We start from the raw sequence: 24,013 nt of genomic DNA, 5'->3' as shown, positions 1-24,013 counted from the left end.
AAACCCACTTTATTCTCTCTAGACTAGAAACACTCCGTATTTCCACTCTCCCCACCCCGATCTTGGCCGGCCAGGGGCCCGCGGCCTCACCGGGGTTCCGGGGGCCTCTCCGAGGACCTCTCCGAGGACGCCACGGCCTCCGCCACCCCCACGGAGGTGGAGCTGCAGCAGCCCTGGGAGCCTCCGGCCCGGGCCAGCAGCTCCAGCCTTCGCAAGCGCAGCCGGGCCTGGATGGCCCAGATCGGGGGCCGGTGGCCGGGCAGCGAGGGGTCCTCGTCGCCGAAGCTCTCGACGGTGGAGTCGGAGCCGTCTTCCGTGCCGGCCACGGACTGCTTGCACACGGGGCAGGAGCGCCGCGCGGCCTGGGAGAACCAGGGGTCGATGCACTTGCAGTGGTAGGTGTGGGAGCAGGGCAGGATCTTGAGCTGGTCGCCCTCCTCGTACTCGTCCAGGCAGATGGCGCACAGGTCGTTCCGCCGAGTGAAGGTCCGGACCTGGGCTTTCTGGCAGGGCTGGGGCTTCACCGCCGGCCCTCGGGTCCACCAGGCCCAGAGCCAGTTCCACAGCTGTCGGAGGACGAAGAGGACGGACGTGAGCAGGGCCAGGGCGCGGCCCAGCACCCAGGAGACGGCCAGCACGGGGTGGCAGTCCAGGTCGGGGCACGGCGGGTAGTCGGGCAGCAGGAGGACGTGGGCTGCCTTGTCGCAGCGCACGATGACCCGCAGGTCCTGCGAGGCGGCCTCGCCCACGAACACCGACGGGATGGCAATCTGGCGCCGCAGGTCCTCGTAGACGTGGGCCATGCGCACCAGCTCGTCGGAGCGGACGTTGTGCACGATGGCCGCCTCGAAGCCGGCCCTCTGGGCGTGCAGCACCTTGAGATCGAACGTGCAGTCGTACCGGCGGATCAGCACGATGGCGCCCAGCGAGCCGTTGCCCGGCCGCGGGCCCTCGATGGGATGGCAGGCGTTGGCCGGCTTGGCCTCCATCAGGTAGCCCCGCACGCCCTCGGGGGCCAGCGGCAGCCCGAACAGCGCCGGCAGGTCGGCGAAGTCCACGGTGCTCGCGTTGCCGTCCAGCACGGCCCGCACCAGCGCCTCCGACGGCACCAGCAGCGCCAGCAGGATCAGCGAGGCCTCGGCGGCCCCCAGGGCCAGGGCTGCCCGCGGCCACCCCATGGCCGCCCCCCGGCCCGGCCCCCGCCCTCCTCCGGCCACCGCGGGCAGCTAGGTCCCGCTGGGGACGGCAGATGGGAGGCCCTCGGGCATCTCCAGGGCCTCCCAGGGGCCCGTGGCCGGGGCGGGCGGCAGGTGAGCGCGCCGGGGTGGGGGGGCTCCGAGGCGGGTTCGCAGGGCGGCCGGGACCAGGGCGGCCTTAGGCGGAAGCTGCTCCTGGCGGCAGCCCGGCGCGCATCGTGTCGTGTCTCCGAAGGCCGGTCTCAGGAGCAGCTGACCTGCCCAGGCGGCCGTGCGGGCGGATGACGCTGAGGCCAGGAAGCCCCAGGGTTCTAGATGCCCCCGGCCTCTGTGACATCGTCCTGTTACATCTTGTCCCCAGGAGCCCCCAGTTGCCTAGGACTGGGGCCAGGACAGCATTCCTGGGTCTCTGACCTCGGGGGCCTGAGCAGCCTTTGAGAAAACTTGTGGAACGCTCAGAGCACCCCCGGGTCCTGGAACTCACGAGGCTCCGGGGTGCCACAAAGTGGGCTGGTGGTCCCCAGGGGCGTGGATCCTGCGCCTATACCCATCCTCTAGAGTGTCATCTCCCCGAGACCGCCAGAGATCCACCAAGGTTAGGTGCCAATGTCACCCTACCACCCTTTAGAGATACACAGAAGGACCCAGACTTGTTCAGGGTACCCCTTCCCCCATGAGGTCAGGTCTCAAAACCCAAACTGCAAAGCTCCTCCATCTCTCCCCCTCTATTCACTCTGCTCCAGCCACGGGCACCTCCTCACGGTTCTTACAACACACCAGGCGTGGTCCTGCCCCAGGGCCTTAGCACAGGCTGTGCCTTCTGCCTGAAATGCCCTTTCTCCCAGGGCCTGCTCTTTCTCACAACTGAGGTCTGAGTTTGTACGTCCTCAGAGTCTAACTAGATTTGATCTGGGGGGAGAGAGGTGCCCGGGTCAGGGTGGAGCGGGCAGGACTGGGTGGTCCCTGTCTTCACCACCTGGTAGACCTCAAGTCCTGCACCAGCTTTATTCTCTGTGCCTCTGCTCCAGCTGGGTCCCCAGCTGTCCCCACCCCCACCCCCACCCCCACAGGCCCTTCCTCAGCCACAGGACTCCTCATCCCCCACACCTCCCACCCGGAGTCTGCCCCCGGCCAGGCCAGGCAGCCTGCTCCCAGCTTCATTGCTGGGTCTGCCATTCACAAGCTGTGTGACAGCAGGTAAATCACTCAATCTCTCTGGGCCCCCGACTCCAGATCCGAAAAAGCAGGCATAACTATGAGGAACCCAGCTTAGGAGCCGGGCGGGGAGAGAAGTGAATGAGATGACGCGTGATCTGCGCCCAGCGCTGGGGTCTGACCGTTTCTCTCTGCCGGACTGGACCTGCCTCCACTTTGAAATCTTTCCAGTCAGGGAATTTTCTAGAATCCCAGTCCTCCAGCCTCTCCCATGGCTCCCCATTGCGAGCCAGATGCAGGCCACACACCGGCCCACAAGCCCCTCACCCCCCATGATGGTCAAGACCCTGCCCATCGATCTCTTCCGCCTGAGGCCCTTGGATGCTCCAAATGCATTTCGAGTCCTTGACCTCCAGAGCTTTGCAGACGCTGCTTCCAGCGCCAGGAGCAGCAGCGGCTCCTCCGTGGCACCTCGCCAGGCTGACTACTTACCCTTCAGGTCTCCTCGGTGGCCGGATGCCTCCCGGGGCAGCCCTCATCTGGCCACGGGGGAGAGGCAGGGACACGGGGAGGAGGCCGGTGGCAGCCAAAGCCAAGGAGCCCAAGGGGGGCCAGCCTCGCCAGGAGCCCAGGCGGCAGGACACTGGCAGAGTCTCCCCCGAGCCTCAGGAGGAACCGCCCCCTGCCAACACCTGGGTTGTGGACTTCTGGCCTCCAGAGCTGGGAGAGAAGAAAGTTCGGTGGTTTCATGACCCCCGCTCCAGCCCCGCACCCCGGGGTGGTGGTTCCTTGTTACAGCAGCCGCAGCAGGCAAGGAACATTCCCTGGGAGCCTTGCCCCAGGTCTGCGTCCAGGGGAGCCAGAGGGGCAAGGTGTCACCCCGCCCAGAGTGGAGGGTGAGTGAGGATGGGCTGGGTGTGGGAGGGCAGAGAGGAGCGTGCTGGGAATGGGAAGGGAGAGTGAGAAGGTCCTGAGGTGGGGGGGAGGGGAGGGAGGGGAGGGAGAGGAAAGGAGGGGGGAGAGAGAATGGGGGAGGGGAAGGCGGGGGAAGGAAGGGAGGCAGAGGGAGGGGAGGGAGGGGAAAGGAAGAGGAGGGAGGGGAGGGAGGGGGAGGGAGGGGGAGGGAGGACCTACCAGGTGAGCGTCTGGAAGGAGGGTCTGACTCAAAGGCTGGAGAGGGCGGGCAAGGCCCAGAGGATGGGGGACAAGGGCAGGTGCTTCCCTACCCCCAGTCTCCACATCTCTGCACTGCTTGGCCCTTTTGCAAGGGGAACCAAGTCACTCACTGCTCCTGAAATAAAAAGCAATTAGTGCTTCTGACCAGAGACGGTTCCGGTTCCTGCTGGAGGGCAGACTGGAGAGGGACCGGGAGGCTGGGAAGCTGCGGAGGGGAGGACGGAGAGTCCGGAGAGTCCAGAGAGCAGAGACAGGCTCAGAGGGGACACCGCAGCCCGAGGGAGCAAGCGAAGGGGACTGAAGGTGCTTGCCCCCTCACCCACCGGGGGATCATTCCCAGAAGTCACTGGTGCTGGCGGCTGTCGTCTTGTCAAGCCACTGCTCATTTCCCTAAGGGACGGGCCTGGCCCCGCTGGAATCCTACAACATCTGTGTCTTTGCATTTTTCAAGTCCCAACCCTTTGTGGTGAGAGACTTGGGGTTTTATGTTGTGATTCTCACCACGGCCTTAAGGGAAGACAACGGGAGCGTGGATATTTAGGGGATGTTTGGTAAGTAGAGGAATGACGGATGATTATGGGGGAAAAGGCAGAGAAAGGTTCTCCAAAGACGGCAGCTGATAACGAGGCGTCTTGGTTTCCTAGGGCTGCGTAGCAGAGCACCGCGGGCTGAGCGGCTGAGAACATCCGAAATTTATTTTTTTCCAAGTTCTGGAGACCAGAGGTCCATGATCAACGTGTCGGCAGCGTGTGCCTCCCCCACCCCCGACCCCCTCGGGGGCTCCTCTAGCTGCTGGAACCTGCTCGGCCCACATGAGCCAGCCAGTGGGCACCCCTGGGAGCGGCCCCGGACCCACGACCGGTGGGACCCCGTGGACCAACACTCCATCTCTCATGCTCCTCAGGCGATCAGATGAATTGGCTTTGGGGTGCGTGTCCCTCACCACCTCCTTGAGGACCCCAGTGGGACTGAGCTCCAGCTGCCCCCATGCTGACTGTGCTTCCTTGAAGTTGCCCTCCCTTTCCTGTGTCTGACACATACACACACACCCCACTCCCCTCCCAGGGATTTCTGAAATCACTGCCAACATCACTAATCTCATTTCAAATTCTTGTCTCAGGATCTGCTTCTGAGGGGAGCCGAAACTAGGAGGCCGCCTGAGAACAGGGCCGGTGCATAAGAAAACAGAACAAAGAGACCGAGAGACGCCCAGGTGCTAGAAACATCGTCTGCACATCTGGATCGAGCTGAGCCTGAAGGCCACCTGGGAGATGAAATAATACATCCTTTTTTTTTTTTTTTTTTTTTTTTGGCTGAAAGGAGATTCCTGTCCCCACACAATTAACCTCCCAGGGAAGAGGTGAGGCTTCCAGAACCTCACCCGAGAAGGGACACCGGGCACAACTGTAAGCCTGATTTTCTATTTCTGCTCCACCCACCTCTACCTGCCACCCAATGTTTGCAGGGGGAGCCTCCTTTCGCGGTGCTGGCGGGGGCACGCTGAAGATGTCCGGCTCCTCAGGCTGTTAGACAGAAAACACATGTCAGGTGGGGTGACGGGATGTGTCCCGGAGCTCAGAGTCACATGTAGTGGCGTGTCCTTCCCTCCTTCCTCCCACATCCCCGCATCCCCTGCTGCACTCAGTGTCCAACTGGCCCCCCTCCGCGAGGAATGCCCCGGGGGGCGGGGGGAGCAAGGTGTGCAAGGTGTCAGGCAGGGAGAAGCCGTCCACCTGCAGCCGGACCCGGGCCCCTCTGTCTCTTGGTCTCTCCTCTCTGGGCATCTCTGTTCCCGTCTCCCCTTGTGTTTCTCTCCCACTTACTCTCTCCTGCCTGTCGTGTTTCCTTCGGTGGCTCCGCGTCTGTCCCTTCGGCCCCGCGATGATGTGGTTGGCCTCAGTCTCCCCCCGCTGCGCCCTTGGAGCCCGACGTGGCCCTCGCTGGCCCAGAAGGCTGCTCCTCCCCTCGGACCGCTCACCTTCTGGGGGACAGATGCACGGTTGGCAGAGGCCTTCTGAAAACCGTCCCCCAGGGGCCACCCACTGCCCTTTGGGCTTGCCACTCTGCTTTTCCCCGTGGCCCCTGGAGCCAGCGAGCCTGCAAAGAGGGGACAATCCTCCCAAAGGCTGCAGCCGACGAGGGGCCAGGCTGCCTTCCCGGCCCCAGAGCGCCCGGTCCTCCTGCCCCACAGGCCCGGTATCGGCTGCAAACTAACAGCGGCCTTGCTGTTTGGCCAGACTCCCCCCTTTCTCTTCCTACCCCCCCCCGCCCCGCAGAAGGCATTTCTGGGCAGAGGGATCTGTCTGTCTGCCCGGGACAACTCGCGAGGCGCCTGAGGACGCACCATGGTGACCAAGACAAAACCCCTGACCTTACGGAGCTTCTGTTCCAGCTGAGAAGAGGGAAGACAGCCAAACAACGAATTAGCTTAATGAATAAAGCAGCCATCAGACGAATCATTTCAGGGTGTGACGTGCAGCGTGCAGCGAAGGAAATCAAGTGGGGGCAGTGTTTGCGGGGGTGGAGTGGGGGGGCGCTCAAGGAAGGTCTTCCCGAGGCACGCACGTTTGAATGGGAAGAGGGAAGAACTTTGCTTCTAGAACATTCCTGGGGCGCCACCAAATCACACGCCACCAAACTGACCTGGGGTTTGCCGATCGGCGTCATTTCATTTTATTTGCTCATCAAATGTTTGCTGGGGACCCACTGCGTGCAAGGCTCTGGGCCTGGACGCTGGGGACACTGAAGTGACCAGGACAGACCCAGTCGCCACCCACCCGGGGCTCAGTCCAGGGGAGGAGCAGGGCCTCCAAACAAATGAACAAGCATATTTCAAACAGCGGTGGCAAGTCCCATGACAGAAGTAAGACAACGAAGAGACGCGATCGAGTGTCTGCGAGACAAGAATTCGTGGGCAAGAGCGTGAGGACAAGCAGGGTGTTGGCAGGGTGTCAAAGCAGCGCTCCCGAGATCCTTAGGAATTCGGAAAGTAAAACGGGAATTTTCCAGTGGGGGAGCCTGCGTTGGGGGGGTGGGGAGAGACACGGTGGTCACCGTGGGATCAAGGTTAACATCAAGGAGACGCATCTGATTCCAGGGGCTTGGCCTCCTGCACGGGGGACATATTGTCGTCCCCGCCTGCCCCCCCCACCCCCCTGCCACACGCGGAATCCAGGTGGAGATGCCCAACCTGGGCTCATCGTGAGCCAATTCCAGATGGACCCGAACTGAGGGATGTCCCACAAAACCCGTGGCCAGTGCTCTTCCTAGGTGCCAAGGTCATAGAAGATGAGGACACTGTCCCAGAGTGTGGGGCGCCACCGGGCAGAGGTACAGGGAGTGGCTCTGGGTGGGATCCTGGGTCAGGGAGGGGACCCCTGCAGAGAAACCCGTCAAACCCGAATGAGGCCTGTAGGTTTGTTAGCAATGCTGTGCCCCCACTAGTTTCCTGGTTTTTTTTTTTTTAAATTTTATTTATTTATTCATGAGAGACACAGAGAGAGGCAGAGACACAGGTGGAGGGAGAAGCAGACTCCCTGTGGGGAGCCCGATGCGGGACTCGATCCCGGGACCCCGGGGCCACGGCCTGAGCCGAAGGCAGACGCTCAACCGCTGAGCCACCCAAGCGTCCCAGTTTCCTGGTTTTGATCATCAGGCCGAGTTATGTAAAAACGTCACCACTGGGGAGAGCTGGGTGCGGGGTGTGCAGGGATTCTGGATTCCCTGCGGCGGGTCTCCATGAAGCCCTCGTGTAAATCTAAAATTATTTCATAACAAAGCTTTTAAAAGACCCAGACAGCCTTAAGGACAAGAAGACGAAGGAGGAGAAAGAGCCTCAGAAGGAGCTGGTGGCTGGAGGGTGGTCAGGGAGTCCTCTCTGAGTGGGTTGGCATTTAAGCCAAGACTGGAGGGACGCCTGGGGGGTGCAGTGGGGGGGCTCAGCGGTTGAGCGTCTGCCTGATCCCGGGGTCTCCCCGCAGCGATCCAGCTTCTCCCTCTGCCTGTGTCTCTGCCTCTCGTGAATAAATACAATTTTTTAAAAAATTATTTCAATGAGGCAAATTTTTTAAAGATTTTATTTTTAAGGAATCTCTACACCCAACAGGGGGCTTGAACTCACAACCCGGAGATCAAGACTCACACGCTTCTCCCACCGAGCCAGCCGGGTGCTCCTCAATGAGGCGAACCCTAGCAATTCGGTTCCTGACTCCCGCTTGCTACAGTTCAAGTCCCCTGTAGCCACATGGGGTGGGAAGGGTGGAGGGACGGTGTTGGGTGGGCACAGGTCTAGAACATTCCGTCATCGCCAACAATTGTATTGGACGGCCCTGCGCTGGGGAATTTTAAGCAAAGAGAGGGACGCAATCTGACGGCGAGTCCAGGAAGAGGCCTCCGCCGCTGAGGAAAAGCAGCCAGTTTGGGGTTCACGGAGGCGGAATCTGGGAGCGCAGGGAGGATGCAGGGGGGGAGCATCTGGGTTTGGGGGAGCAGAGGCCCAGACTAGTGCAGTAGCCAGCGGGGGCGGAGCAGAGCTGTTTGGAAGCAGCATCACCAGGGAGTCCTGACCATTTGAGGGGGAAGAGGGGGACCCGGACTCTGCCGCGAGCCCAGGTGGAGGCAGGACAGCCCTCGACTCCAGAGAAGCAGCCAGTTCAGGGACAGACCCTGTGCTCTGTCTGGGCCCTGCTGACCTGGGGGGTCAGGGGAAGCCCAGGGGGCCGCCCGGTCGGCAGGTGGCCGGTCACGGCAGCAGCCCTGGGGCGGCCCTGGGATCGCGGGGCGCTCGGGCCCAGCTGGCGACCGCCGGGCCGGGGTGTGACTTGTCAGGCGGCCGCGGAGCCGCGTCCCCAGGCTCAGAGGCACAGCTTGCCTAAATGCTAACAAGTTTTGCCTCCAAATGGTGGCGGGGTGTGCGCGTGTGTATGTGTGTATTTAATTCTGGAATGAATTTAATTCTAATTCCGCCGACTTTGGGGATGGGAAACAGCTGTCTTAATGAGTTAAACAGTGGGTTTAAAATAGCGAGCATCTGTTCGCCGTCTGAGCCAGCACCCGCCGAGGCCACTCCGAGCCTCTGAGCTCACGGTTCGGGGGCCCTGGTGGCGGCTCCGGGACGGCGGGAGACATGGCCTGGGATGTAGGTTCGAATCCAGCCACCCCCACCCCCGGGATTTCTCTGCACAGAGGGAGCTGTTTGCCCGCCTCACCAAACAGCACCCCGCGCCGGGATTGCAGCTGTCAGGCGGCCCCCCCCCCATTATGGGTGCGATGGGCCCGTGAGCACAACCCCCGGGCTTCACACGCTTCCTGGCTGTGTGGCCTGAATCACTCTGCGCCTCAGTGTCCCTGTCTGACAACAGAGGTGAGGACAGTGCCTCACGCAGGGAGTGGGGGGGGGGGGAGTTTAGATGAGCTGCCAAGTGTTAAACGCGCGGTGCCTGGTAAACAGGAAGTGCTATGTAAATGCATAATGAGGGTGGGTTGGGTTTTTTTAAGTAAATATATATATAATAAAAGTTGAAAGAGCAAAGAGGGCTAGGGAGAGGACAGAAGAGGGTGACAGATCCCACAGAGGGGACTGGGTGGGGCTGACTTGCACAGGGAGGTCAGGGAGGTGAGCCCTCCAGGCAGGGGGAAGAGCAGGTGCAAAGGCCCTGAGGCAGGACTATGCGCAAATAGCAAGGAGGCCAGCGTGGTTGCAGCAGGAGTAGGACCAGAATTCGTGGCTGCAGCAGGAGTAGGACCAGAATTCGCACCAGGCTTCAGTTGCATTAAGGGGGTTTGAGCTTTATCCCAAAGGCACTAAAGGAGGTGGTTTCGGGGTGGTGGGGGGGTGCAGGGAGCGAGATCTGATCTGCAGCCAGACGTAATAGCTCTTGTCTGGGCGTTTGTGTACATTTACTGAGCATCTACCGGACACCTAGGCCTCCGGGGATGATAGGCAGGAACAGACCCCACGCGTGGCCAAATTGAGGGAAAGGGAGACGCTGGGCACGCTCACGTGCTTCCATCCCAGTTTGACATGGAGCAGCCCCTGGTGACGCTCTGGGCACAGACAGCCCTGGGGTTGAATCCCAACTCTGCCACTGTCCTACCATAGGATCTGTCCTCAGTTTCCCCTTCTTGTCTCTGAGTTGTCTCATGGACAGGACAAGGTGCACGCCTAGACCTTCACACGCACGCTCAGCCCTAATCCCTTCAACAGTGAACCAGGCGCCAACCATATGGCCCCGCGGTTTCACCCCCACCCCAGGGATTTACACTAGAGAAACCAGAGCCCCCCGCCCCCGTCCACACAAAGGCTTGAGCCCTCGTGTTCAGGGCAGCGGTCGCCATCGCCCCGCCTGGCAGCTGCCCACGGGTCCGTCAAGCGGCGAACGAAGAAACAAGCGGTGGTTCATGCGCACCGTGGAACATTCGTGAGAAGACACAAGAGTGCTCGGCCTGCGACGGCACAGGGGAACGTCAGAGTCCTCATCCTCAGAGTCCTGACATGGGGCGGGAGGGGCCGGGCGCAAAAGGTGCACGCTCGGGGGCAGCTGAAAATGCAAACTAGTTTATAATCAAAAACATAGGCTGATTAGAAACGACAAATACCCACCATTTGCTTTGACGTGGATGGAACTGGAGGGTATTATGCTGAGTGAAGTAAGTCAGTCGGAGAAGGACAAACATTATACGGTCTCATTCATTTGGGGAATATAAAAAATAGTGAAAGGGAATAAAGGGGAAAGGAGAAAAAATGAGTGGGAAATATCAGAAAGGGAGACAGAAAAAAAAAGGGAGACAGAAAACGAAGTAGGGGTGGGGAAAGGGGAGGTGGGCGGGGGGGGGGTGACTGGGTGCCGGGCACTGAGGGGGGCACTTGATGGGATGAGCACTGGGTGTTATTCTATATGTTGGCAAATTGAACACCAATAAAAAATAAATTTATAAAAAAAATCATAGGCTGGGGGTGCCTGAAAAGGGGGTGCATGGGTGCATGGGACAGCAGGGAGGATCCACGGTGGGGGGAGGAAACCCAGGGAACTTTGGGGGTGATGGATTTGATCACTGTCCTAATGGCTTTACGGGTGTGGGTGTGGGTGTAGGGGGGGAGACGGGGAGGGAGGGGGAGAGGAGAGGGGGAGATGGGGAGAGAGGGAGAGGGGGAGGGAGGGAGGGAGAGGGATGGAGAGGGGGAAGGAGGGAGAGGGAGGGAGGGAGGGGGGGAGGGAGAAAGGGGAGAGGAGGAGGGAGAAGGAGGAGGAGGGAGAAAGGGGGTGGGAGAGGAATGGAGACAGAGGGAGAGGGAGGAGGGAGGCGGAGAGGAAGTGAGGGGGAGGGAGGGGAGGAGGGAGAGGGGGAGGGAAAAAGGGAGAGGGAGGGAGAGCGGGGGAGGGAAAGAGAGGGAGAGGGGGAGGGAAAGGGGAGGGAGGGGGAGGGAAAGGGGAGGGAGGGGGAGGGAGAAAGGAGAAGGAGGGGGAGGGAGGGAGAGGGAGAGATGCACCCACTTGCACACCTCGGACACTTGCAGGGGACTGCACACCGGCTACACCTTCATAAAGCCATAAAAACGGAATGAAATGACCACAAAACATTCACTTGGCCCAGCGAGCCCAGGGCGCAGGGGGCTCGGCCGGGTGGGGTGGGGACGTCATGGCTGTAACGGGGCACAGGCATGGGGGTGGGGTGGGGACGAGGAGCTGGTCCAGGCCGGCAGCTTGCCCCCGCCCTCCTCGTCCCACACCCCCAGCCCGGGGAGCCTGCGCTGTACCCCGAGGCCGCAGAAAGTAATTTCTTAACGTGCCGCCCTCCGCCAACAAGACACAAGATTAATTACGGCCCCAAACACGTTGGGCACCACCTAAATATTTCATAGATCTGTGTGTGTGCTCGCACACGCTCGCACACACACGCTCGCACGCAGCCAGCGGGCTGACTCTGGGTTTTTTTGGGTTTTTTTTATATATATACACTCTGCTGGTCTGTAAAGGAGGCTGCAGGCCGTAAATGTGGGGAGTCCCCCACCACTGCCCTCTGCTGCCTGTCTTTCATTCCTTCCCCTGCCAGAGGGACACGGAGAGGATGGGGAGCCTTTGGCTCGGGGTTCAAGGAAGGGAGCGGTTCCCCTGGCTGCCTCTGTGTGAGACAGCAGCTGTGCCGGCAGGATGTTAGAGGTGGCAGGGGTCGTGACCATGCCCTTGCTCTTGGGACAAGTGGCTAAGAGCCCCCTTCCCTCCCCTCCCCACTCGTGTGACAGAAGTCTGCTGGGGCTCAGAGGGTGGCAGGTCAGGGGGCAGACAGGATCTGGGATCCAGGACCAGTTCAGCCCCCATGACTCCTGGGCTGTGTCACCTGGGGTGAGTGCCTTCCCGTCTGGGTCTCGGTTGCCCCGTCTGCAAGATGGGCATAATGGCAGTTCACGGGACTGCCACGAGACCTAAATAAGATCTAAAATCCCCTATAGGAACGCCTGGGTGGCTCAGTGGTCGAGCATCTGCCTTTGGCTCAGGGTGTGATCCCAGGTTCCCAGGATCAAGTCCCACATCGGGCTCCCCACATGGAGCCTGCTTCTCCCTCTGCCTGTGTCTCTGCCTCTCTCTGTCTCTGTGTCTCTCATGAGTGAATAAATAAATTCTTTTGAAAAATTAAAAATAAAATCCCTTATAAAGCTCTCAGTGTGCATCCACAGGTACACAGCTGATGCTCCACATACCAGGAGGGAGGCACTATTACTGTTCGTGGTGCTCTGGGCCCTACCCGGGGAGCTGGGGATGGAACAGCAAAGGAGACAGTCCCTGCTCTTATATCCACCCCATGCTCAGACTTTACTTTCTTCTTCTTTCATCCTCGCACTTTGTATATGGAGGCTCACGGGGAATCAATGCAGAAGAATGCGGAAGAAAGAACTCGAAGAGGCCTCGACAATCTCAATGGCTCTTCTTTTTGCCGATAGGGAAACTGAGGCCCCGTGAGGAGCAGGGAGGGCTCCCGGGCCTCTCCCTCCGAGCCCAGCCTCAGCCTCAAGAGGGACTCCGCATTTTCCCAGTCACGTCCCTGGCTGCCTTCAGCACTGCGGCCTCAGGAGCCGCCTGCCAGCAATTTACTAAATGTGACAGTGTCTTGGCCCTGATGATACAGCCTGAGACAGTGGCATCTGCAGGCCTGTCACCTCCCGCCCCGGGTCTGAGTGATGGACCGAGGGAGCGCGAGCTGGGCTTTTACCGTTTGCCAGGGCCCAGCTGGCCGAGTGCTTCCACACGCTTAGGGGACCGCTAGGGCCGCTCACCGACCCCGGGGAGGGACAGATCAGGGCCCCACTAGGCAGATTTGGAAACTGAGGCTCTAGGGCAGGAAGTAAGCCATCCTGGGTCACACGAGAACTTGTCTGAGTCCCCCCAAATGCCGGGCCCCGGGTGGGGGACTGTAGGCCAGCAGCCTGACACAGACCTGGGCCTGCCCTCCTGGGGCCCCTGTCCAGCGGGGAGGACGGGCAACGAGCAATAAACACCATACATAATTGTGGGGCGTGTTGGTAATAAATGCTACAGGGAAAAGCAGGAAGAGGGGTATGGGATGCCAGAGACAGAGGAGAGTGGACGCTATAAACAGAGGAGGAGGCCTCACTGAAGAGGTGACACCTGAGGGTGGTCACGAGAGGGGTCACGTGGGTACCCGGAGGAAGGGCACTGTGGCAGAGAGTCTGCCCGTGCAAAGGTCCTGGGGCAGGGCTGGGCCTGGTGTGTCGCAGAAGCAGCGAGGAGGCCCCTGTGTCTGGAGCCGAGTAAGCGAGTGAGCGAGGAGCCAGAGAGGCCGGGAGGGCGGAGGGAGGACAGGGCAGGTCGTGCCTTGAGGACACCAGAGAGGACACCAGCGAGGAAGACTTGGGGCTTTTCCCCCAGGGGAGGTGGAAGCCCCAGGGCAGAGGAGGGCAGGACCTGACCCGGGTGCTCACAGGCGCCCCCTGGAAGCCACCGCGGGGAGGGAGGCCGTGGGGAGTCGGTCAGAGCGGGTGCCCCCACGAGTGACAGAGTTACATGAGTCAATGAAAGCGGAGGAGGGCGCAGATTTAGCACAGGTGTCCTGGGAAGACGCCTAGAGCTTTGAGTGCTCGGGGAGCGAGAAGTCACCGAGGAGAGATCCAGGGTAAGAAAGAACGTTCCAGGCAGAGGCACAGTCAGGGCCAAGGCCCTGAGGCAGGCACACACGGGGACTATGTGAAGAGCAGCACGGAGGTGCAGTGAGGTGGGGGGGGGCATGGGAGGAGGACTTAGATCCCGGCCACGCGGAGCCCCATGGCCCCAAGGGCAATGGGGAGCCGGGGAGCAGTGGGGGGCTGTGAGCAGGGCAGGGACAGCGTGTGGTGGAGGGTGTGGGAGGCTGAACAGCATCCCCCGAAAGACGTCTGCATCCTAACCCCTGGAACCTGTGACTACACCTTCCATGGCGTAGTGGGGTGAGTAGGATCCCCCCAGACTCGGGTCCACCCAGGGGCCTGCACATGTAACTAGTTAAAGACCCCGGCACAAAATCAGCCTGCGTCCGGGGCGAGCCCTAAATCCCATGACTGGCGTCCACATAAGAAGAGGGGAGGACACAGGGACAAGGACACAAGTGGGCAGCAGAGATGGAGGGACGCGGTCACAGCCCAGGAATGGCCGGGGTCACCCCTCCCCCCGCAAGCCTGGGGAGCCGGAGGAGGCTGGAGGGACCCTCCCCTAGAGCCTGCGGTGGGCGGTGGGCGGTGGGGGGGGGGAGCACGGCCCCACCCACGCCTTCTGGAGAAATCAGTCTTTGCTGTGTTAAGCCACCCAGTCTGCGGGTTCTTGGTCGCAGCAGCCTCAGGAAAAAAGAGATTTGCAAGCGTGACTAGATTAAGGATTTTGAGACGCGGAAATTCTTTTCGATTAACAGTTGAGCCCAATATGATCACCTGGGTCCTCGCGGGAGGGAGGCAGAGGGTGGGAGGCCTGGAGGTGGGCAGACCCTGCACAGGGAGGATGGAAGAGGGGCTTCTGGAAGGTGCTGGGGGGGGGGCGGAGGCTGGAGCCGGGTCTCCCTAGGGCCCCGGGTGGAGGTGGGGGGACCGGCCCTGCCCATGCCTGCGTTTTTAGCCTCCTGAATCCACTGTGATCTCTGGCCGCCAGGGGGTAAGATAATATGTTTGTGTTGTTTCAGCTATGAAGTGTGTGGTTACAGCAGTTGTTACAGCAGCCACAGGGAGCTCATACGGACGGGGTTATTTTATTTTATTTTATTTTTTTGTTTTTTTGTTTTTAGGATTTTACTTATTTATTCATGAGAGACACAGAGAGAGGCAGAGACACAGGCAGAGGGAGAAGCAGGCTCCATGCAGGGAGCCTGATGTGGGATTTGACCCCGGGTCTCCAGGATCAGGCCCTGGGCCGAAGGCTGCGCTAAACCGCTGAGCCACCCGGGGACTCCCCCTGGTTTAAGAGCATTAATACTACTTTGGTCGGGTCACCAAACTAGATGTCCACCTGCTGGTGAGAAATGCAGAAAACGTGGTCGATCACGCTCTGGAATATTATTCAGTCCCAACAGGATCGAGGCACCGACACCTGCCGCCCCGGGGACGGACCCTGAGCCCATGACAGGCTCGAGGAGGGAACCAGACACAGAAGGCTCCACGGGGTGAGTCCACGTGTGTGACACGTCCAGGCTCGTCCGTGGTCAGGAAGGGGGCTAGTAGGGGACGGACGCTGGGGGAGGGGATGGGACGTGATTGTTAACGGGGACACGGTTTGCCTTTAGGTGATGGAATATTCTAGAACTAGATACAGGTGGTCGTCGCACAACACTGTGAAGATACTAATTGCCAGTAATGGGACATTTTAAATTACCCACATTTCACCCCAATAACAAATGCTTTTGAAATATAAAACTAATATTTAGGGGGACTCAGTCTTCTGGGGTGATGGAAATGGTTTGGAACGAGAGAGAAGTAGGGCAACCTTGGGAATGAACCCCACTGGACTGGTTAACTTCGTATTATGGTTAATTTCCCCTGGAGTTAAATAATAATAATAATAATAATAATAAAATAAAACAAACTAAAATCCTGCAGCAGCGACCTGCTTGCCTTGGGTGAGCCCCGTAGACAATCCGGTGCAAATGCTTCCGGAACTTTCTCATCCCATGTCATTGTTCTGCAGCTTCCTCCTCTCGCCCCAGCCGCGTGCCCCAGACATGGATCCACGTGGGCTCACATGGCCCACCCCTCCTCGATCATCATCGCGCCTGCCCAGGGTTCCTTCGGTCAGGTCGCGGGGGCGGGGGCGCCCAACCCGTGGTGGTGGGTTTCTGGTGCTTTGTGCCTCGAAGCCCAAGCAAAGGGGATGGGACACGTCTCTGTCGCTGTAGGAGGGGGTAGGGGCCCAGTTCGGTTTATTCTGAGTTCCACGGAGGGCTGCTGGCATGTCCCACTGTCCCCACATGTGTGAACGTGCTTGTTCCATGTCCTCTCCCTTCTTCCCCTGTTCAAAATCCTCCCAGGGTTCCCTAGAGCCCCTGGATTAAAACCCTAAGTCCTCCCTGCAGCCCAAAAGGCCCCACATGACCTACCCGGCTCCCCCACCCTCCCTCCACCTGGCTCCCTCTGCTCCAGCCACTCGGGGCTCCAGTTCATGCCTGGCAGGGCCCTGCCCCAGGGCATTTGCACGAGCTGCACCCTCTGCCCACCCGCTTCTCCAAGCCAGCTCCTCATTTTGCAAATCGCAGCTCCCATGCCATTTGCTCATCCCAAACATACGGAGGGGAGCGCGACAGGTGAGGGTGTCTGAGAGAGAATGTGAGCCCGTCCAAGGGGAGAAGCCAGGCGGAGACTGGGGAGGAGGCAGTGGGAAGTGGGGTCCCGGGCCCCCCACGCACGCGGGTGTAGAGAGAGAGGGAGTGGGAGGCTGAAGAGGCTGCCAGGGCTGGGTGGGGACAGCGGGGCGCAGTCGTGTGGGCCCCCCACCCCCTACCAATGTGCTAGCTCTCTCACATCAACACTCGCCAGAGATGCGGGAAATATTTTCTCTCCGGCTGACACTTTTGGCAAAATACAATTGCTCCCGCTTTTTTTTCTGTGCAAAAAACATGTCCATCAAAACCGTCCCTGCGGTGCCTGCAGGAAAAGGAGGCCGCTGGATTTGGTCCGGGGATCGCAAGAAGGGCTCTGGGGAAGGGGAGAGGCAGCCGCCTCGCCTCTTGCTGCAGTTGGGGGGCGCCACGAAAGCCCTAAGAATAATAGTAACATAGGGGCTGCCCCTGAGCACTGGGTCAGGGCCAGATGCTCCCCGCGCCGCCTCCCCCGCGCCGCAGCAGCTCCACGAGGACTATGATCCCCATTTTCCAGATGAGGACGCAGAGCCCAGAGACGGGAAAACATGCCACCGCCCCCCCGCAAGGTCACACAGCAGAGTCCAGGTTTGAAACCCAGACCCTCCCCGGCTTCCCCCAAGGATGCCCCGAAGGGGCTCCCTCCCAGACCAGAGAAGGGAGGAAAGGCAAGAGAGGCCGAGGGACCAGCAGACGCAGGGGGCTTCCAGCACGTTCCATTCAACAGCTTCCGCTGCATCCAGCAGCCCTCAGTTAAATCGGGCTGTGACTATGTGGAGCCTGAAAGAAGCCGCATCTGGGGAGAGGACCCCCCCTCACCCACAGCCACAAAGGTAATGGGGACGGGGTGTCCTTGGGGTCCACCAGCTGGCCCGTCACACCTTCTTCGACGGCCTACATCGTCCCAGTCGCATCTGAGTCCCACAAACCCCAAAGCCAGGGGTAAACCGTGGCGGCAGCTGTGCAACCTCACGCAAGTCGCTTCACCTCTCTGTGCCACACACTCCCTGTTGGTTAAGATAGAAAAAAAACCCAATCTCTACCCTTCCCTCCCCCCGACCCCATTAGGACAGTTACTGTTCCAGAAACACTTGGGACGTGGCCTGTCACACAGCAGGTGCTTAGAAAAATGTGGAATCTAATCAGCTCGGTGATTCCTGACCAGGGATGGGGCCGCGGGGGCGCACCGCCCTCGCTGCCCACCCGCCCCGCGCAGGGAAGGGTGGAACCTCCAGCAAGGCAACGGGAAGATGGCTCTGGTCCTGGAGTCCCAGCTGCTGCCTGTTCTCATGGCAAGGGATTGACTTTTCTAGAATGTCGCCCCTCCTCCTGGTTTCCATCCGGAGCCAGCACCGCCGCATAAATCCCGCTTTACGGCTGTTATTGACGGGGAGCGAGGAGAGCAGCCCTAGCAAGGCCCAATTAATTTTCCCGTCTGGCATCTGTGCGCCGGGTGAATTTCTGAGCTCCTGCGGGGGGTGGGGGGGGGCAGAGCGAGCTGGGGACAGGCGAGGCTGAGGACAAGGTCGCGGGCGGGCGGGAGCATTCTGGACCCCCCATCCGAGGAGCACTGTCCGGGGAGTCCCGGATTCCCAGCCCCAGGGCTCTTGTCGGGAGTGTAGAAGAGGAGATGATGGCTCGACATTCTGAGTGTAGGGCGGCAGGGGTTTGCGGTTTGTAATTAGGATAAAGCGAGAGTTTCACTGCAGAGCCGTTTGAGCAAAACACACACACGCACACACACACACACAGGAAGTGAAAAAGGGAGGAAGAGCTTGCCTGCGGAGGGAACGGCCTGTGCAAAGGTCCTGGGGCAGGACCTTGCTGGTGTGTGGGAGAGACCACAAGGAGAGGGATGGAGGCACAAGGGGATGAGAGGGAGGAGGGGAGGGCAGGGAGGGGACGGGCTGGGGCTTCTGGGCCCCGATGGAGACTTGGGCTCCCCCCCACCAGCACCACCCTCCTGAGGGAGGTGGGAGCTCTGGAGGCCCGTGGGCAGGGGAGGCCAGGGCCTGACTCGGGAGCTCACGGGCGCCCTCTGGCCGCCGTGAGGAGAACATGTGGGGGATCCGCAATGAAAACACGACCCGGATCTTACATTCTCCCCAAGCTGTGAGCCCAGGGCCCCCTCGCTGCTGCCTCCCGAAGAGGAAAATTAGCGGGTGTGAAGAGGTGTTAAGAGACCGTGGGCGGACCCTCTGTGAAAGCAGAAACGGGGTGTCGGTGCTCAGCCCCCCGTGGAAGCCAGGGCTTCGGAGCAGTGAATGTGTCTCGTGCACCTACGGAATTGCATTTCTAATTTATTTCATTTTTTAATTAATTTTTTAAGATTGTGATAACACGTACAAAAAACTCACCATTTTGACCATTTCTACGCACGCAGCTCAGGGCACGAAGCACACTCACCCCGCCGTGCACCTCCACCATCCGTCTCCAGAACCTTCCATCTCCCCACACGGAGACCCCGTCCCCAGGAAGCACTTACCCCCTGCCCCCCCCCACCCCTGGCTCCCACCACCTCCTCTGTCTCTGTGGACGGGCCTCCTCTGGGGACCTCCTGGGAGTGGGGTCCTGCAGGAGGTGTCCTTCTGGGTCTGGGTCCCCTCCCTGAGCCCGGTGTCCTCGGGGTCCGTCCACACAGGGACAGGTGTCAGGGTGCCTTCCTTCCCGAGGCTGAATCATACTCCGTTGTGGGGATATATCCCACATTTTATTTATCCGGCCACCTATCAACGGACCTTTGAGTTGTGTCCACCTTTTGGCCAATGTGGACAAGGCTGCCATCAACCTGGGTGTCCAAATACCTGCCTGAGTCCCTGCTGTCAATCAGATTGTATTTAATTTTAATTAAGTTTAAATAGCCCCATGTAGCTACTGGCTACTGTATTGGACAGTGCGCCTCTAGAAGGATTGAAAGAGAATTGAGAGTAAATGTTCTCATTCTTCCGTGTAATATGACACCCCGTCTGGGCCAAAATGACATCTTACAAGCCACCCGTGTTTATTAGCATCCCCCACAATAACCTATTGCCTGGGGTGGACACAGCCCAAGGGCTTTGGAGACAGTGGAAGAGCCCATGTCTACATGAGGCCTCCTGGGCCCATGGCTTTTTCCTCCCCAGGGAAGGTCTGGACCCCACAGGCCTGGGGTGATGGCCACCGTGTCTTAGGCTGATAACCCTCTCCGGCTGTTATCACCCAACCCTGCCTATAAGAGCCACACCCCACAGCATGGCCACACCCCACCCGGTGGCCGTGGGCCTCATTTGGGTGCCTGGGGAGGTTGAGTGGGGGAATCCGGCACTCCTTGTATGTCACCTGAAAAGAGCCCTGAAGGAAATGCTTGAGGGGAGATGTATCAGTGAGCTACTGCTGCGTAACAAAGTACTCGAAACACAGCAACAGCGACCAACACATTTATCATCTCAGTTTCTGTGCGTGGGGAATCCAGGCCCGACTTCGCTGGGTGCCCCACTTCAGGGTCTCTCACGAGGCTGCAATTTTGGTGTCAGCCGGGACAGTAGTCTCGACTAGGAAAGGATCTGCTTCTAAGCTCACTCAGGTTGTTGGCAGGAATTATTTCCTTATGGCTATAAGCCTGAAGTCCCTGGATTCTTGCTGACTGTCAGCGGGACGTTGTCCCCAGCTTCTGGAAGCCACCCAGTTCCTTGCCACACGGCCCTCTTCACGGGCTGTTCCCAACATGACCGCTTGCCAGTAAGAGAGAATAAAGGTGGCGGGTCGGCTAGCAGGACAGAGGCTTATATAAGGTAACATATCAGGGATGTGGCATCCTGGCCCCTCTGCTGTAGTTTACCAATTAGAAGCAGGTCACAAGGGTGCGAGGGTGGCTCAGCGGTTGAGCCTCTGCCTTCGGCTCAGGCCGTGATCCCACGGTTCTGGGATCGAGTCCCGCATCGGGTTCCCCGCAGGGAGCCTGCTTCTCCCTCTGCCTGTGTCTCTGCCTCTCTCTGTGTGTCCCTCATGAATAAATAAATAAAATCCTTAAAAATAAATAAAAGAAGAAGCAGCAGCAGGTCACAAGTCCCACCCACATGCAAGGGGAGGGGTCACACAAAGGTGTGGACACCAGGAACAGGAATCCTAAGAACCTCTTGAGGCTCTGTCTGCTACAGGAAACAAAGGGACAGAGTGCTTGCAAGGGCTCTGGGACCCAGTGGGGTTTCGGGGATGGAAGGAAGGAAGAAAAAGAGGAGGCGGGAGGAGCTAAAGGTAAGAGTGATTGGGAATTAGGAGAAAGACATTAAATCCCAACATATTTTTCCTCAGTCCCTATTTTCCCAGGCCCCAGAGGGTCTGATTCACCCCAGAGGAGTGGGCGTCAGCAAGGGTTCCCTAGAGGAGGAAGCCCCTGCACTGCCCCCTAAGGATGGGATGGAGGCAACAGTGAGATGCGGTGGCAGGTTCTGGGAGGAGGGACCTACAAGGACAAAGTGCTGGAAGCTTTAGGGAGAGTGATGCACCTGCAGAGTTGTGTCGTCGTGCAAAGGGGGCGAGGGCCTGAGGCATCACATTGCTTCTGAGGGAGGCCACAGTGTACCCATCATACCGAGGGGGGGACTGAGGCCCGGGGAAGGGGAGTCACTTTCTCCAGGTCACATGGCTGGGAAGAGGAGCAGCCCCATTTGGGAAACAGATGTTTGAGGTCCTGCTTTGCCCTCCTACCCTCACTCTGACACCCCCTTGATGACCTCAAGGTTAACAATCGCAGCAGCAATCGTGCCAGCCGTGACGTCTGTGGAGCCTTATGTGCCAAGTCCTACTGTCGATGCTGTACACACACCAGGGTCAGCCCAAGGTCAGATGCAGCCCGGCACCTGTTTTGTACATTTTTCAATGGCTGGAGGAGAAAAAAATATCAAAGGATAATATTTTGGGATGTACAAAAATGATATGAAATTCAAGATTCAGGGCCCGCGAATACAGTTTTATTGGCACACGGCCATGCCCATTTGCTCACGTGTGATTGATGGCAGCTTCTGCACAAGGCCAGAGCGGATCGTACAGCCTGCAAAGCCCAAACTTTTGACTTTCTGGCCCTTTGCAGGGGTTCGAGGGTCCCTGCGGTTCGTGTACTCACTCCTTTATTACAGCTCTATAAGTTAGATGCTATTGCTTTCTTTGGGGAAACTGAGGCAGGCAGGGTTGAGCGGCTCTGCTGCTGTCTCAGTGAGTGAGTGGCCAAGCAGGGACTGGAACCCCAGGCTGCTGGACTGCCTGTGTGGTGCTCTCAGCTCCCCACCCCACCACCTGCTCGGGCCCCCCAGCCTTCCCCTCAGCACTGAGGGCCAGGAGCATCTGGGTCCAGCTCTTTCTCCCCCCCCCCACCCCCGGAGCCCACGGAGGAAGCGGGTGGTCAGCAAGTGCACAAGACAAGCTTCCCCCGGACCATCCGGGAAGACGGCCAATTAGGAGCAAATCAATTAAACAAACTCGGTGGCGGCTGCTGCCCTGTTTCTCTGACCTCAGCCCAGGAGCTCACGCTCCGGGTCTGGCGGACGTGGTCGGGTTCAAGCAAACGCATCTGTGGGCAGATCTGCGAAGGGGCTGCGGGATCAGGACTCCATCCAGAGAACCCAGACCCAGGCCCCTGGGAGCCTCAATATTGGATCGTCTAATCTGAACCCCCCGTGGGGAAGGTGGGGGGGCGGCTGCCGTGTGAGTTAACCCCGGGAGACGGGAGCCCGTTCATCCGCACAAGATGAACTGCTCACTGGGACTGGCAGTGTGAGGGGAGCGGTGGGGAAAAGGCTATAATTTGCTCATTTTGCCTGTCAATCAAGTAATGAAGTTTGCTGTTTCTTTGTCGTACGCCGTGGGAGAGATCTGACACCTGGAAAGGGAATGTCACCGTGCAGGCCCTTCTGCTCTGCACAAACCCGGGCTGCTGTGAAGGCAGCACCGCTGCGGACATCTCGGGAGGCGTCTACATGGAGCCTGAGAACAGAACAATGCGGAGAAAGCAGAGCGGAGGGACCGAGAGACGTGGGCTCCTGGATCCAGCCACGCCTGAAACTCACGTACACCCGGACTTCTCACTTGCAACCTGGGTTTTTATCCTTAGGGCTTATGAGTGGTAACAAATAATGCTCTCGCCGAGCAGTATTTCCTGATCTTCACCTCCCGGGGTATGGAAGGTTACCTCATTATTCAACAAATTTCATGCGCCTTCTTCACAAACGCCACAGGGAGCCATATATTTCCCGGCGCCACTCATGTCAGGCCCTGCCCTGTGATGTGCTTTGGCCAAGGCGATGCGAGCAAAAGCGACAGGGTGACAATGCGGAGCCCAGGCTCCAAGAAGGACTGCGTGTTTCCGCACACCCTCTTGTGTTCCTGCCTTTGGCCGTGAGACGAAGGTGTCAGTGTCGTGAGGAGTCACTAATCCGAGGGAGGTCAGAAAAACATGGAGTAGGGGCACCTGGGTGGCTCAGCGATTGAGCATCTGCCTTCGGCTCAGGGTGCGACCCTGGGGTCCTGGGATCGAGTCCCACATTGGGGTCCCCGCAGGGAGCCTGCTTCTCCCTTGGCCTGTGTCTCTGCCTCTTGGGTGTGTCCTCATGAATAAATAAATAAATAAATAAATAAATAAATAAATAAATAAATAAATAAATAAATAAATAAAATCTTTAAAAAAATAAAAAGAAAGCAAGCAAGCCTGCCTTTATTTTATATCCTGCAAAGCCCTGCCCAGTTAAATCACGGCCCCGGCGAAGAAGACGCATCCTGATTGCAGAGACGTTAAAACGGGAAAATTGCTTACCATCAATTCAGTGAAACATGGTGTGTTCATTGTTTCGTGACTGTCTCTCCTGCTAGACCCGAGAGGCAGGACGTTGCTTGTCATGGTCGCTGAGCACCAAACACAGGGCCTGGCACACAGCAGGCGCTCAATACATGCTGGCTGAATGAATGAGCGAAGTGTCTGGCCTGATGCCAAGGAGTTTCAAGCACGGTCTCACGTCATCCTCGCCGCACAGACCGGGGGCTCTGCATTTTCCGAGGGGAAACAGGCTTCTAAAGGGACAGTGACTCGTCCAAGGTCACGCAATCACGCCTGAGACTGACCTCCCCGCTGAGGCCGGCCTCCCACCTGCTGGTTCCAGCCTCGCCCCAACACCCTGCTCCGCCAGCCACGCTTCCCCAGAACCTGTCTCGTGGAAACCAAATCACGCCCGCCTGAAAGTCGACATCGAAATTACTGCCGAGCCCTTGACTCCGGGTAATTAAGAGCATTTTGGAACGCCTTGCTTGATTAAAAGCAGATCATCCGTTCAGAATGAAAATTCAGAAGGCAAATTGCTTTTGTTGCCTTCACGATGCTATTTTAAACGCACGAGGCTCTCGAGCTAATAAAGGCCCGTCACTCGGCTGTCGGCCTGCTCAGGCCCCGCTTGCTCGGCTCCCCCACTGCTGTTTACCGCCGCCGACCACGCGGCGCCCAGACCCGGAGGGACCCCTGTCCAGCCGTCGCCCCAAGCCTGCTCCCATCTCGGGCATGCCCGTAGGTTTGCCTGGCCCCCACCTGGCCCCGCCACCCACCACGGGCTTTACCCTCTCTTCCTGGGCCCCAGCCTCCAGTCTGGAGCCTTTCCAGAGGGCTCCCCAAATCCGATCGGGCTGCCCGCTGCCCACCTTCA

At 59.1% G+C, this 24,013-nt stretch overlaps 1 protein-coding gene across 1 annotated transcript; it reads right to left on the bottom strand.

The window, feature by feature from the left end:
• Positions 1 to 86: 86 nt before the first annotated feature.
• Positions 87 to 5,874, bottom strand: ZNRF4 (zinc and ring finger 4). Its single transcript, XM_055344365.1, is given in 6 exon segments — positions 87 to 1,199; positions 1,202 to 1,356; positions 1,389 to 1,737; positions 4,967 to 5,050; positions 5,351 to 5,508; positions 5,787 to 5,874. Coding segments are annotated over 6 exon segments (1,947 nt in total).
• Positions 5,875 to 24,013: the final 18,139 nt, after the last annotated feature.

Source organism: Nyctereutes procyonoides, unplaced genomic scaffold, assembly GCF_905146905.1.
Source record: "Nyctereutes procyonoides isolate TBG_1078 unplaced genomic scaffold, NYPRO_anot_genome, whole genome shotgun sequence".
NCBI classification, from domain to species: Eukaryota; Metazoa; Chordata; class Mammalia; order Carnivora; family Canidae; genus Nyctereutes; species Nyctereutes procyonoides.
Note: the sequence above shows the minus strand (reverse complement) of the source record. Positions and strands in the feature narration are given on the sequence as shown.